Source organism: Sphaerodactylus townsendi, linkage group LG16 (assembly GCF_021028975.2).
Source record: "Sphaerodactylus townsendi isolate TG3544 linkage group LG16, MPM_Stown_v2.3, whole genome shotgun sequence".
Taxonomy (NCBI): domain Eukaryota; kingdom Metazoa; phylum Chordata; class Lepidosauria; order Squamata; family Sphaerodactylidae; genus Sphaerodactylus; species Sphaerodactylus townsendi.
Genome location: NC_059440.1, coordinates 14,785,199 through 14,800,728, shown reverse-complemented (window position 1 = coordinate 14,800,728; position 15,530 = coordinate 14,785,199). Strand labels below are relative to the sequence as shown.

The following is a 15,530-nucleotide window of genomic DNA, read 5'->3' as shown; positions in this document are numbered from 1 at the left end:
CCATTGGGGACAAACTTCCAGGCACTTATATAATTAGGACCTATATATTTTGCTAATGGGGCCAGTTGTGATTTTCAAGGGATATTCCCGGTTGGGGAAAAAAACAACGTGGGGTAAACCCCAAACCAAACCAAGATAGTTGCATTTTACAAGAAATCACTGAAGCTCCATCGATGGGATTTTTGGATCTCACAACTGTTCAGCTCTGGCCATATTACTTTGTAGATGCGCAATTTCCCCCAGCAAGTAACGTCTTTTTGTGCTCTCCAGGTGCAAAACGCAGGGAACAAGCTGGGCAGGCGCTGTGACATGTGCTCCAATTATGAAAAGCAACTGCAAGGAATCCAGATCCAGGAGGCCGAGATGAGGGATCAGGTGAGTACCGACAGGTGGTCTTTTGGCAGAATGCCATGGATTTAAAGTCGATAGATATGAGAGGTGTTTATGGTTCAGCCCTAAATACTAGATTGTGAACTAGATATGGTCAAGTGAAGCTGATAGGGTAAAAGTGATTCCTGGAGAGGATTCCTGGACAGGAAAACAGAAATGAAATTTACTACAGTGTTTTGATTTTTAAAAAGAGTCCGGTTTTTATACCCCTCTTTTCTCTACCTTTAAGGAATCTGTAAGTGGCTTACAATCACCTTACCACAACAGACACCTTGTGAGGTAGGTGGGGCTAAGAGAGTTCTGAGAGCCAGCGTGGTGTAGTGGTTAAGACCTGTGGACTTTAATCTGGAGAACTGGGTTTGCATTAGCAGTGGACTCTAATCTGGTGAACCGGGCTTGTTTCCCCACTCCTACACATGAAGCCTGCTAGGTAATCTTGGGCCAGTCTCAGTTCTCTCAGAACTCTCTCAGCCCCACCTACCTCACAAGGTTCTGTTGTGGGGAGAGGAAGGGTAAGGAGCTTGTAAGCCACCTTGAGTCTCCTTGCAGGAGAGAAAGGTGGGATATAAATCCAAACTCAGAGTTTGGTGATGTTGGAAGAGGAGGAGTTTGGGTTTATGTCCCCCCTTTCTCTCCTGTAAGGAGACTCAAAGGGGCTTACAATCTCCTTTCCTTCCCCCCCCCCATTAATGAATTAATGAATTGGTAGGGCTAAGATTTAACATTTAACAAAACAAACTTGGCCATGTAAGAAAGGGCCACAAGAAGAAGAGAAGAGTGTGGATTATATCCCCCCTTTATCTCCTGTAAGGAGACTCAAAGGGGTTTACAATCTCCATTCCCTTCCCACCACAACAAACACCGTGTGAGGTGGGTGGGGCTGAGAGAGCTCCAAAGAGCTGTGACTAGCCCAAGGTCACACACAGATGGCATGTGTTGGAGTGCACAGGCTAGTCTAGTTCCCCAGATAAGCCTCCACAGCTCAAGTGGCAGAGCTGGGAATAGAACCCGGTTCTCCAGATTAGAGTGCACCTGCTCTTAACCACTACGCCACTGAAAAGATGGTCTTCTCCAGAGGTCATTGGCTTCAGCCAGACTTCCTTTAAAACCACACAAGTTTAACCTGATCATTAATTCATGGCTTTTTCACATGCTGAACTCTGCACTCCAGATGCTTTCACAGCTTTCAAGTTGAGGGGACATATCATCTCTTTTTTTTATATATAGCAGAAAGGATATTTATGTTGCATTCTCATCCTGACCACTTAGGTGAAGAAGCTCCAGATGATGCTGAGACAGGCCAACGATCAGCTAGAAAAAACGATGCAGGAGAAACAGGAGCTGGAGGAACGCCTGAAGCAAAGCACCGAGGAGTCAGAAAGTCAGGTGCAGAACAGCGGCAGGGAAAGAAAACCTCAATTTGAGAGCGACGGCCGGGCATGAGGGTGTCACAGGCTTGGACCCTTGGTTTTGTTTACGCTGGAGCTAGTGAGATAGCAACGCATACATAGCTTTTAAACCACACTTTGGAGAATTAGAATAGAATGATGAAGTTGGAAAGGGCCATACAGGCCATCTAGTCCAGCGATGGCGAACCTTTTTGAGGCCGAGTGCCCAAACTGCAACCCAAAACCCACTTATTTATCGCAAACTGATAACACGGCAATTTAACCTGAATACTGAGGTTTTAGTTTAGAAAAAACGGTTGGCTCCAAGGCATGCGTTACTCGAGAGTAAGCTTGGTGGTAGTCGGTGGCTTTGCTTTGAAGCAACCGTGCAACTCTTCCAACGGGTGAATCACGACCCTAGGAGGGTTTATTCAGAAGCAAGCCCCATTGCCAGCAACTGAGCTTACTCCCAGGTAAAGGATCACGCTTTAGTTCTTCTCATGAAAATCAGTGGGGTTTAACAGCGCTTAACAGGGTTACTTACACTGCTTCCCCAAAACTAGGTCTTAGGTTTAATGCTAATAATCAATTAGCTAATGCTAATAATGCTAATAATCAAGCCCAGTAGGCCAAGCCAGCCTAGATGTGTGTCGGGGAGGCACTCTGTTTGCGTGTGCCCACAGAGACGGCTCTGAGTGCCACCTTTGGCACTCGTGCCATAGGTTCGCCACCACTGATCTAGTCCAACCCCCAGCTCATTTCAGAATCAGCCTAGAGCAGTGGTTCTCAACCTCCCTTTAATACAGTTCCTCATGTTGTGGTGACCCCCAACCATAAAATTGGTATATATAAAATATAAAAAGACCATTTTCCGAAGGTCTTAGGTGACCCCTGTAAGAGGGTCGTTCGACTCCCAAGGGGGTCCTGACCCCCAGGTTGAGAACCACTGGCCTAGAGCATCCCTGGCAAGTCTTCATCCAGCTGTTTCTGGAAGACTGCCAGAGATGAAGGAGGAGCTCACCAACTTCCTAAACAGCTGGCTTCATTGCTGAACTGCTCCACTACCCGTTATTGCAACTCCTGTCCTCTGCTGCCAAATTTGACATTGAAATCCATTGCATTTATAATGGTGCTGATCAAGTTTTTCCTCCCCATTTGATAGATCTCTTTACTGATCGTCAGAGCTCAGGAGTCTGAGACTTTACTTGGCGAATTGCAGCAGTCGTTTTCTCAAGCTAAGCGAGATGTCCAGGACCAAATGGTAAAGAGGTGCTTTTAAAAATATGTCTGTTTCAACAATCTCATGACCTCATTCATCTACTGTTATTCATCCATTTCACCTTCACTTAGCCCTGATGAGCAGTTATTCCAGGCTAGTTACATAGAAGGACATCTCTAACTGTATGTGGAAGAACACTAAGGAAGTTGTAGGTCATCGAGTGGTTGTGTGTCCATTCCGTTGTTCCCACTTTTCAGCCAGTGGTAGGTGGAGTTGGTAGAGCCAGAGGTTTGTGGCTGCGGAAAAGAAGTGGCCAAGCATCCTCAGGAAATCACAGGGGAGGATGGTGCTGATGCCGAAATGAGGGGGAAAGTAGCCTGATTGACAGCTGCCCTGTGGTCTGAGCATCAAGCAAAGTAGGCGCAGACCCAACAGCGCCCTTTGTGCCCACCCTCACCCCTAACCATGTTTGTTTGCTGAAAGAAAAGGGAAAACAGAAGCTGGGCTCTGTCCCTGCCTTTCATACAGATGATGAGAGAGGTAGTTCAGTTGTGGGCCTAAGGTGCCAAATTCAGGATGTAAATTCAGGATGATACATTTGGGGCCTTAAGAAGAAGAAGAGGAGTTTGGATTTATATCCCCCTTTCTCTCCTGTAAGGAGACTCAAAGGGGCTTACAATCTCCTTTCCCTCCCCCCCCCACAACAAACACCCTGTGAGGTGGGTAGGGCTGAGAGACCTCCAAAGAACTGTGACTAGCCCAAGGTCACCCAGCTGGCATGTGTTGGAGTGCGCAAGATAAGTTCACCAGATAAGCCTCCACAGCTCAAGTGGTAGAGCAGGGAATCAAGCCCGGTTCTTCAGATTAGAGCGTACCTGCTCTTAACCACTACACCATGCTGGCTCTTGTGATGACTTAGAACTTCTGGGAGTGGAAACTGTGTGTAGGGAGACTCTAGTGGCATCTGTGGGGCAGCTCCATCTTCAGTGGAACCTACCACTGGCTGGATCACATGTAGCATTTCACAGCCAGCTTTCCTGCCAGGCCTTTCAAACACTAGTGGACCACAGATACTGCCTCAGCCTTACATGGTTCTGGCCGTGATCTAGACAGTTTACAGCAGCCTAAATAGTCTTGGGACCATGTTTGCCAGCTTTTCAACTCTGTAGATCTGCCTTCTAGAAGTCACCTGTCAAGCATAAACCCTGAAGAGAACTGTGTTTTAGTTTCTTTCTGCGTCATGTCACACTTTCAGTTCCACACACTGTCTTCCTAGAAATGTGCACTTTTGAATTCCTTCACTTCATGTAATCAGATGGAGTTATGCCAGTAGGAGTCATTAAATTGTGCCTTTTAAAGTAGATTTTTAAACAACTGTTACTATCAAACTTGCTAAAGCTATAAAAAGGCAAAGTTATTTGAGGAAGCAGAGATATCTGACCTTGAAAACCCCAAGTTGTCTGTCCTGCTTGCCAAGTGAACCACAGATGCCCTTCGTTTTGTAGTTTTTGATCAAAAGCTGCCTGTTAGATTGGGAATTTAATGGTGCCGATCTTTTTGGTCCAGTCAGTTGGGGGTTCTTTGTGGTTCGTTTGCTCAGAGGGCTGCTGCTTTCGTGCAGCCGCTGGGCGATAAACATGATCCAGATGCATTCATGCGATCCAAAAAAAACCCCTGCGACATCGTGGCTGCAAACAAGATTATAAACATAACTCATATAATGTGCTAATCTAATAAGTCTTGTGTAACAGCATAGAACCATATACAAAAAAAAAAATAGCAAGTGCAAGAATCCACACCCCGTATGCGAATTGAACAATACCATATAACATCCGAAAGACAAATACTTGTGCCCGACTGCACTCTCAAAACACAAGTAACGTTGGGCCAAGTCCTTATAACACCCGAGAGATGGGTTCCCTGGTAAATTCCTGTTTTGTGGTGACTTGTTCACTTCATCGGTATCGCTTGCCAGTTATTGGGTTCACTGATTCCAATTATATTGCTTTCATTAACGCTAGTTTCTTTCCTTCAAGGAAAGAAACATTTGGCACTTAGCTCAGGCACAAGGGATACAACAAGTATGTAGAAACTAGCGTTAATGAAAGCAATATAATTGGAATCAGTGAACCCAATAAGTGTGAATAAGTGATACTGACTCAGCCTGAGGTTTGCATGTGGTTCTAGGTTGTTACACAAGACATGAAATTAGCACATTATATGAGTTATGTTGATAATCTTGTTGATAGAGGTGGTGTACGGTTTTTTTTACTGCATTTTGTTCATTTCCACGAGATGCATTTATCCCTGCTCTGATATCATCTTAACTGGGCTACTGCAATACGCTGTATGTGGGAACTCCTCGAAGGCTGTTTGGATGCTTCAGTTAGCACAGATTGTGCAGCGAGATTGCTGAGCGGCACAAGTTGTTACGGCCGCCTCTGGCCAGTGTGGAAAGACTGCCGCTGGTTGCCCATTCGCTTCCAAGCACAATCCCAAGTGCTGGCTTATTGTCTTTTAAAGCCCAACTTGAGGAATGGCCGAGAAACAGAAAGGGAGCCTGTCCGTCAATTAAGATAACAGGCCAAGTCCCTCGGAAGTCCAGTGAGGGGGACGTTAAAGATGGCGCCTTCTCTGCAGCAGCTTCTCTTCCGCCAAACTCCCCCTCCTCAACAGCTCAGCTGGCCCCTCTAACTTTCAGCCTTGGTTGAAAGCTTCTTTTGTTTGTAGAGGCCGTTGGTTGAATTTAGCGGACTTTTACTGATGGTGTTTGGGGCGGGGCTAATTGTCTCTTTGGGTGTGCTGTTGGTTGTTTTGTTTTCATTATCTGCTTTGAAAGGCATTGCAGAAGCTGTTTGCTAAGAGTGTGTTTGGGGTATTCATTTTTAAAGTAACGATTAGCTTCCCCTCATGCCTGAACATTGCTTAAGATGAGTCTCTCATCGTTCTTAATCTGGATCATGGGAGGAAGCCTTCACAAAACGGGGCACAAGGCAAGGACTTTTGTCCATGTTGATTCCATCTGCTGTGCAGTTCATACAGTAAATGTTTTATTGCTTGCAAATTTCAAAAGCACTGAGAATGAAATGGCCAGCTCAGAGGTAGTCTGTTCAGAACCATCATTTTTACATCTTCGTTTCTTCCCTGGAGGCGGTCCTGATGCAGTCCCGGGAGCGTGTCTCCGAGGAGTTGGTGAGGCTCCAGAAAGACAACGAGAGCCTTCAAGGGAAACATTGCCTGCATATCTCTTTGCAACAGGCCGAAGATTTCATTCTTCCAGAATCCAGTGAGGTAGGGTTTTCCTTGTAGATGGATTAGCTGTAATGGCTACGATTCATATTAGACTTTGTGTTTCTCTTTTTTCCTTTGCATCTTCAAATGACACTGAATTCTTCAGATATGGGGCACAGTTTGCATTTAAATAGCTTGCTGATGTTTTCACTCCTGTGGGGGTGTAAGTGTAATACATGCTGTTTTTAACTGGCAGAAGGGAAAGATGCACTAAAACCTTTTTTTAACAGGACCAAACTGGGTGTGTTTTGTGTATAGGATCCTGAGCAGGTTCTGTGTGTGCTGGGAGGACTCAGTGATTGTGGCTCTGTGGTAAAATGTATGTTTTGCATTCAGAAGATCTGAAGTTCAGTCCAGTTCACCTCCAGTTCTAGGCAGAGGCGTACTGGGATAAAATGGTGTCCAGGGCAACACCCATCCCCACACCCCTCACCAGCTAACTTACTCCCTACAGCTGGTTTACTGGCCGGCGGCAGCACACCTCTTCAGGGAAAACTTGTCTTCCCTTGGCCTCTGGCTCTTCGTGTTTGGAATGTTGGAGTGCTAATCCCCACTCCCTCATGAAACCATAGAGCTATGGGCTGGAGAGTCTGGAGGACTCAAGATACTTTAGGAGAGGATACTCTTTTTCCTACTGCTACGACGAGGCCAGCCGCGGGGAGGGGGGCAATTTTGCATCACCCCCATATGGCGCCCAGGGGCATGTGACCACCCATGTTCCTCTGGCAGATACGCCACTTGTTCTAGGTACTGAGAAAGACCCCTCTCTAGAGCCTAAGATGTTGGAAAGGTGTTGCCAGTCCTAACAGATGACTTTGAGATAGTTGGCTTGCAGCCTGACTTGAAATTGGGTGTGTAAGCGTGTGACCTTTTAAATTCTGTTCCTTTCAGGAACTCCGTGAGCTGGTCCTCAAGTACCGCGAAGATATCATTAGTGTACGGACGGCAGCCGATCACCTCGAAGAAAAACTGAAGGCAGAAATTTTATTCCTGAAAGAACAGATTCAAGCCGAACAGTGTTTTAAAGAGAACATAGAAGAGACGTTGCAGCTGGAAATAGAGAACTGCAAAGAGGAGATAGGTGAGAAGGAGCAGGTCTGAGGCCTGGAGGGGGACCAGCTTACACAGCACTGATCTAGAAACTTAAGCTGGAGGCCAGTGGATAACATACACACCCTCCTTGCTTGCAGTCATCTTCACCATCCTGCTTTGAATGTATATGGTGCTTTTGAAGAAGAGAAGAGAGTTTGGATTTATATCCCCCCCTTTCTCTCCTGTAAGGAGACTCAAAGGGGCTTACAATCTCCTTTCCCTGGGGAATTGTCTGGGGAATTCAGATTAGCCTGTACACTCCAACACTCCAACACATGCCAGCTGGGTGACCTTGGGCTAGTCACAGCTTTTCTGAGCTCTCAGCCCCACCTACCTCACAGGGTGTTTGTTGTTAGAGGGGGAAGGGCAAGGAGTTTGTAAGCCCCTTTGAGTCTCCTGCAGGAGAGAAAGGGGGGATATAAATCCAACTCTTCTTCTTCTTCCGTCCTTAGGATGGCCCTGTTAGATTGCCCAAAGCTGTTAGGGTTTTCTCTTTTTCAGAAGCACCAGGGTTCTTGAAGGATGTCTGTCTGGATGAATAACAGCTTCTTCCATATAATCTGCTTCTGCACAGCTAATGCAGCTGCATGAAACCTGCTTTCTGAGAAAGTTATGTTAAAATCCCACCATAGTATAGATGTCTTCCTTCTCTCTTGCAGCTGCTGCTTCCAGTCTAAAAGCAGAACTGGAGAGGCTAAAAGTGGAAAAGGAACAGGTAAGGGTTTGATTTGGATGCTTGAAGTGCTTTTTTGCGTGGCATGGGGAAGATAAGTGTCTCTATCCACCAGGACCCTGGGCAGACTCAGGAACAGTGTGTCATGGAGATAGGTCCTCAGCCACCTAACATCCTGTAGTAAAGAGAATGATAGGAAGACTTGAGGAGCAGAGATTAAAAGGGAAACACCCAGTTGCTGTGACACTTAACAGTCCTCTGGCAAAGAAGGGCACTTCAAGCCACACCTGCTTAGAACTGCAGAATACAACTGCATTTCCTGAGCAGGCCCAGCGCATTGTTTTTAATCACGGTGAGGATTCTTTCAAGCACAGTTCTGTATATGACTAACGTTGAATGAAACAACAGGGGAGAGGAAGGGGATGCTGCAGAACACACGACCAGTTCTGCCTTTATCCTTCTCAGTAAAACACTTTTATACATGTTTAAAAAATGTTATCCCACTTCTCTGTTCCCAAAGAACACTAAAGGCGGCTAATATTGAGAGTGGACAACGTCAAATGAACACCTCCATCCACCATAACAATGATAAATTATCCCCATATAAATCAGCTACAGCTAATTTATGGGAACCCTGCAGGCTTTTCAAGGCAAGAGGCATTCCGAGGTGGTTTTCCGCTGCCTGCCTCTGTAGTCCTTGGAGGCCTTCCATCCAAACACTTGCCAGGGCTGACCCTGCTTAGCTTCAGAGATCTGACAGGATCAGGCGAGCCTGGAGCTATCCAGGCCAGCACATCAAGGCCAAGCAATAGATTGTCGAAGGCTTTCACAGCTGGACTCAACTGGTTGTTGTGGGCTTTCCAGGCTGTGTGGCTGATTGGCCAGACTGGCAGGGACTGATGGGAATTGTAGTCCATTAACATCTGGAGAGCTGCAGGTTGTAGACCCCATACTTGGGCATGTCTGGTGATGAATAGATGTGCTGCTGGGGCCAAGGTTTTTATTTCCAGAAAGCCTTTCCTAGGAAGTCAAAAGAAGGGTGAAGCGTGCAGGGTCAATTGTGCATTTTTCGAGCCTCATTCAAACTCTTTCTTTCTCTTGGATTTCACAGTTGGAGTTCACCTTGCAAGAAAAGACACAGCAGCTAGAAAGCTTGCAAGAAAGGAGAAATCAACTTGAGGAGCAGTTGAAGAAGGAATTAGCTGCAAAGGTAACCTGTTAACAATGCCAACTCACTCATGGTGGTGAAGTCTAATGCCTTCCAGAAGGATTGCCCTGAAATGGCCAGGTAGATTCACTGTGAGCGTACAGCAGTGCATCCTGAAGCAAATAACTAAAACTTTACACATGCCCTGATGAGGTCTGCCGCAGCTCTGGTTATCTGGGAAAAGAGAGCTGCAGGTCATAGCTCAATGAAAATATTAACTTAGTGTGCCGAGATAGTTAAACCAAAAACAGGTGAGTCGGGTTCGTGTTGGACTTACAGTACCTTTATTGTGAGGCTGCGCTTGGAATAGTATGCAGAGTTTTGGCTGTTGTCCCGTCTCAAAGGCTTTCATGCTGGTGAAAAAATACAACCAGAGTGATCAAGGGGTTAAAGCACCTTCCCTGTGGGGAAAGGCTGAAATGTCTGGGGATTTTTTCATTTAAAAAGAGAAAGAGGGAGAGAACGAACTCTGGCCATGCTACACTTTATCAAGCCAGCAAGCTGAACAATGGATCCAAGTGTTACTGAATCTGAAGAGATCAGGAGATACTTCCTCTGAACAGCATCTGCGTGTTCTCACGTTCCTTCAGTTCTCATGTTCCTTCATTTCGCAGCTTAGAATTTCCCTTCTCTTCATAAACCAGACCACCTTTTCCACAATTTTTGTATTAATGCAAGAAATAGTAAATACAGTGGAGAAAAAAACAATGGGAAAAGAATAAAGCTCTAAAACGGGACACGTTATAGGTTCATAAAACTATGAAGGGAATGAATAGAGGTTCTCCCCATTAGAATAGGGTAACCCAATAAAATTGATACCTGATAGACTCAGGAAAGACACCACACTTTTTTAGCGTTTATGAAATCTGCTTCTATAATAACTGGAGATGGCCCTTGGCTCGAATGCTTTTGACAGCAGGCAAGATAAAAAATTAGTTGGCTGTTTCTCCCCTAGCCATGGTATCTAAATGGAACCTCCATATTCAGACAGTCTACCTGAGTACCAGTGGCTTGGATCAAAAAGGGTGACGTTACTGTTTCCATGCCTTGCATGGTGTAGTGGTTAAGAGCAGGTGGATTCTAATCTGGAGAACCGGGTTTGATTCCCCACTCCTCCATCTGAGTGGCAGAGGCTTATCTGGTGAACCAGATGTGTTTCTGCACTCCTACATACCTTGGGCTAGTCCCAGTTCATTCTGAACTCTCTCAGCCCCACCTACCTAACAAGGTGTCTGTTGTGGGGAGAGGAGGGCAAAGGAGCTTGTAAGCCACCTTGAGTCTCCTTACAGGAGAGAAAGGTGGGGTATAAATCCAAACTCTTCTTATTGTTTATGGAGTTTCAGGAAGCATCTGTCTAGCTGCTATCAAAAATGAGACCTGGGTTTAGATGAACTGTTTGATCTTCTGTAGTAGGTTGTTTTGCTGCTATGCAGTTTTATGGCTACTGTATGTAGGGAGATATGTGAAATAGTGGGGGGGGGATGGAGGGGACTAGGGAAATGGGTGAAGGCAAGGCTAGTGGCATTAACCAGCATTCAAAATAAGGCGTATCCCTGTATGAGAGAACTGAATTATTTCTGCCTGTGTAGTCAGTTTCCAACAGCCCAGTATGATGCATGATCAAGACTCCTGTTTCTTACCTAGGCTAACCTGGAGCAGGTGATGTTCGAAGATAAAAATAAAGCTCAACGACTGCAGACGGAGCTGGATGTCAGCGAACAAGTGCAGAGAGACTTTGTGAAGCTTTCTCAGACCCTTCAGGTAAGGGACCCGTGTCAGTGGATTTACCGAGACGGGCTTCGGCTGCAGACCTCCTGAACTACGGAGATGGCAGCGGGTGCGCCAGATGAGATCCTGTAGAATCACAGCCACGCTGATTCTGTGAACTTAGGCAGATCGTGAGGGGGGCGGGTGGGAACGAATGAGTCAGTACTCGGCTCTTGAGAGCCAGTGTGGTGTAGTGGTTAAGAGCATGTGCTCTCTAATCTGGAAAACCGGGTTTGATTCCCTGCTCTGCCACTTGAGCTGTGAAGGCTTATCTGGTGAACTAGATTAGCTTGTGCACCCCAACACATGCCAGCTGGGTGATGTTGGGCGAGTCACAGCTTTTCGGTGCTCTCTCAGCCCCACCCACCTAACAGGGTGTTTGTTGTGGTGGGAAGGGAATGGAGATTGTAAGCCCCTTTGAGTCTCCTTACAGGAGATAAAGGGGGGATATAAATCCACACTCTTCTCTTCTTGTTGTGGCCCTCCCTTACATGGCCAAGTTTGTTTTGTTAAATGTTAAATCTTAGCCCTACCAATTTAGAATTTGCATCAATTCATTAAATTTCTCCCACACTTTAACCAACTGCCACTTGATTTGGAAGGTTTAGGCCACAGGTGTCAAATTCGCGGCCCTCCAGATGTTATAGACTACAGTTCCCATCATCGGATGATGGGAGCTGTAGTCCATAACATCTGGAGGGCCGCGAGTTTGACACCTATGGTTTAGGCATTTTGCAAGGCCACAGCCCGACCGATGCTTTGGGTCAACTTGGTTGCTTTGAAGAGGGTAGCCCGTTCCCAGCGCTTGTGAATGTCGTTCCGAAAGCCCTTCTGATTGGCCACCTGCAGGCTGACTCTCATTCTCCTTTCCCGTTGCTTTATTTTCGTTTAGGTCCAATTGGAACGGATCCGGCAAGCAGATTCCCTGGAGAGAATCCGAGCGATCCTGAATGACACAAAACTGACAGACATTAATCAGCTGCCTGAAACATGACACTCTCGAGAGCAGGGCTCTAAGGCTGCATTTTGTGGGGTTTTTTTTTTTAAAAAAAGAAAAACCCTCATCTTTATAGCAAAACATTAACTATTATTTAACTCTAACTGAAAGAGTGGAAGAGGACCGTGGGATAGCTGTGGCCCGGGCGTTATTTCTGGAAGGGAGGTTTAGCATGGAGGTGAGAAATTACCATAGAGACGTGTGCAGGAGGCTGGATGGAGGGTGTCAGCCTTCAGCCAGGTCAGATTCGAAGTAATCGCCACATCCTCCCCCTTCCCTTGACCTAACACACTTCTCTTTCTCTCCTGCTCTTCCCCCTGCCCAGTTAAAAACAATTACTATGGTGGAAGTCCCTGCCGGAGCCCCTGTTTCCCTCTGTCCCTTTAAAATACACGAGAAGCTGCTAAAGATTCCTCTTCTCTGCGTCCCACCTCACCCCCACCCCACCCACCCACACACATCAAATGATCGGTCACACAGTATTTAGCAAGATGGCAAAAGAATGGGATATAGTATGCTGCACGGATATTTTATATTAAAATATGAATTTATTTGCAGAGGACTGGAGATTGGGTGGGTTCTCAGCTCAGCTCTTGTTTTGTACCTGGTGTTGTTTGGAAGAGCGTAGCTGCCACTGAAAATAGAACGGAGGAGAAGGGTGCAGATTGCTGAGAGAACTGAATTCCTAAAGAGAAACCAGCGGCAGATCAGGAGAATGATCCGCAGACCTGCTTTTTTGTAAAACAGGAGATGCACGCTTAAAAAAAAGATTGCAGACCTGTTTTTGGCAAGCGGCACCTTCCTTTCAGAGCTAGTAGCCAGCGACTCCTGGCTTACCTGAACTGAGCCATCTGGCCCCGTGCCCACAGGTATGTCTTTCTAGTCATGTACCGGGTCGAATTTAAAAAGTGTTTCCATTTGCCCCAGCCGTGGGTTGCACATTCTCGACCCCGCGATTCTGAGCCCCAGTGAAAACTTCTGATTCTATAGGATGTCCTCTTTTTTTGGCTGAGAGGTGTGAAAGAATGGGTGGGTAGCCGTGGCCTACGACCAGTGCCTGTTGCGTTCCTATCGCCCTCCCCAAACTAGCTGGACGGCACCTGCGCATTGGTGTTGGGGGGCTTTTTACAAAGAGGGAACTGTGGCTGTTAAAACACTGCTCTGCATTTTGCCCCCTCCTTTCACTTTTCCTGCCCACCCCGAAGCCCAGCCGTGTCTGTGAAACTGATTTCCTGAAGACAGAGATTAGTGTAGTGTAGCTTGTGGGGCCTCCCTTGTAAATCATGTTGAGGATCTGGGTCCTTGCCCAAGAAACTGTTGAACTAAATTCCACTTTGTATGTCTTATTAATATGAACAGGAGAACCATCTTTGTACACCCATACTTTGCAAGGGGCCTTGATCTAGCTGGATTTTCTTGGGCCAGACGTATGCTTTTCTACAGGGGAAATCCTCTAGGTGGGCTTTTTTGGGGGAGGGGATAGGGGAATGTTTCTCGCTAGCATTCAGCCTGGTATGACCCCCAATATTGCAAGTAATCACTACAGAATGAATTGGGATCAGATTGCTGGAACCCACCCTCCCCTTGTAGTCGCTAGCGGAGGGGGAATATAGCAATAACCATAAAATGAAAATAACAAGGTTAGGAAATCTGTCGTCATGAAAAACACTAGGGTAGTTCACTCATATTAGGACTGGAAAACTATGAACTTACTCTAGTCGATTGCTTCAACAAGTTTCTTTTGAACCCTCAATTACTGGGGTGGGGTTTTACCTAGTGAATTTCCAGTCAAATATGTTGGAGGCTGACTTTAGTCCCCACCCCACCTTCCTTTTGACACTGCTAGATCATTGAATTTCAGGATGAGCAAAGGATGGGTGTTTCAACTCCGGAGTCCCTCTCTTAGAATGAAATGCCAGCTTTATTTAATCACTTGCGGCTAAGTTGCGTGAGTTTTATTAGTAGGTAACTGGCGATGCAGAATACTGTGCGAACAAACCACAACTTATGAATACTGGAATGATTACTGTGGTGTTGAGGTTTCCAGTTACTGCTTAGTGCCTAAATTCTTGTCCTTTCTAATCCGAAACCCCAGCACAAGGGTGATGGATTGAGACTGGACACAGGAGCAGAGCTAGCTTGAAAAGCTTTTTGGTTGGGGGAGGGATGTCTTTATTCTGGTAACAGGGCCTGACAACATCACAAAACCAGGAGCCTGGAATCCTAGGCTGATTATAGATATACAGGCCGTAGAGCACAGGTGTCAAACTCGGAGTCATGGACTACATCTGGAGGACTGCGAGTTTGACACCTATTCCATAGAGCATTCACAGCTGTTCCAAAAGGGGAATACTCTATTTTGTCTTTGGCATCATGCATCCTCGAAGTGTAACACGGGCTTATTTTAATTATGGACTTAAGTCATACTTCCAGAAAAAAGAAATGTAAAAAGTGTGTGTGTCGGGGGGGAGATGATGCTCCTCTCATCCTGGAAGGTCTCCGCTTCTACCAATATATATTTTTAAAAAAAACCTGGCTGATTTTGTACCATCCAGCCTTACTGCTCCTGCACTGACTGTAACTACCGCAACTAGGGTAAAAACACAGCGACCCTTCCTGATCAAGAACCGTGGGCCTGCGTGCAGAACGTAGGGGAGGGGAAAGCCTGCGAGTTTTAACTCTGTTCTGTATACTTGTACAGTCGACATGTGCAAAAAAAGAAGAAGAAAAATCTTCCAGCATGTCTGTGACCGTGTTATTGCTAACGGTTAACTGTAACCCCCCCCCCCTTAACTTCAGCGGCATAAAACTGTGGTCTGCCTATACCTTCTTTGGAGAGGAGAAATCCACCTATAATTATAGTCCCTTTTAGGTTTGTATGGGATTCACCCCTCCCCCCCCAAAAAACACAATAATTTAAAAAAATCGGTTAGCCTGTTAACATTCCAAACCCAAGCGTTTGGAATCAATACTGCATTCCAATGAGCCAAGCCGCTGGTGTCCTGTGAAACTGTGGATGTAGAACTCTCCTGTCTACTGAATTCAAAAATGTAACCATTTGTTAACTGTATTGGAGGTATATCCTTAAGAAAGTGTTCCAAATTAAAGGAGGAAAAAAGCAAAAGACGAGTATATAGTTCTTCCTGTTTTCTGCATTTTTATACCTTAAGAATTCCTGTAAGAATCACAGATGAGGAGAGAGTTAATGCAGAGGTTTCAAGTCTTCTGTACCTGTTCAGTTATGCTGTGTTTCTTCTTCCTTGACACATTTTTTTTGGAGGGAGGAGGATGAAAGGACAATGTTCAGAACTTTCCCTTCTCAGTGAACAGCAGCAATGGCTCCTATCTCTAGTGGCTGTTGGTCACACAGGAAGAAGAGTTGGGTTTATATCCTGCCTTTCTCTCCTGCAGGAGACTCAAACGGGCATACAAACTCCTTTCCCCTCCCCCCCACAACAAACACCCTGTGAGGTAGGTGGGGCTGAGAGAGATCAGAAGAATGGTGA

At 46.0% G+C, this 15,530-nt stretch overlaps 1 protein-coding gene across 1 annotated transcript in view; it reads left to right on the top strand.

Annotated features, from left to right (window-relative positions):
- Positions 1–15,148, top strand: part of RABEP1 (rabaptin, RAB GTPase binding effector protein 1) — a 58,059-nt gene extending 42,911 nt beyond the window's left edge. Inside the window, exons 10-18 of the mRNA XM_048518827.1 lie at positions 271–375; positions 1,660–1,776; positions 2,941–3,039; positions 6,148–6,288; positions 7,180–7,369; positions 8,040–8,095; positions 9,165–9,263; positions 10,905–11,021; positions 11,920–15,148. Coding sequence (XP_048374784.1) covers positions 271–375; positions 1,660–1,776; positions 2,941–3,039; positions 6,148–6,288; positions 7,180–7,369; positions 8,040–8,095; positions 9,165–9,263; positions 10,905–11,021; positions 11,920–12,021 — 1,026 coding nt within the window. The 3' untranslated portion in view covers positions 12,022–15,148. The remainder of the gene's footprint in view (positions 1–270; positions 376–1,659; positions 1,777–2,940; positions 3,040–6,147; positions 6,289–7,179; positions 7,370–8,039; positions 8,096–9,164; positions 9,264–10,904; positions 11,022–11,919) is intronic.
- Positions 15,149–15,530: the final 382 nt, after the last annotated feature.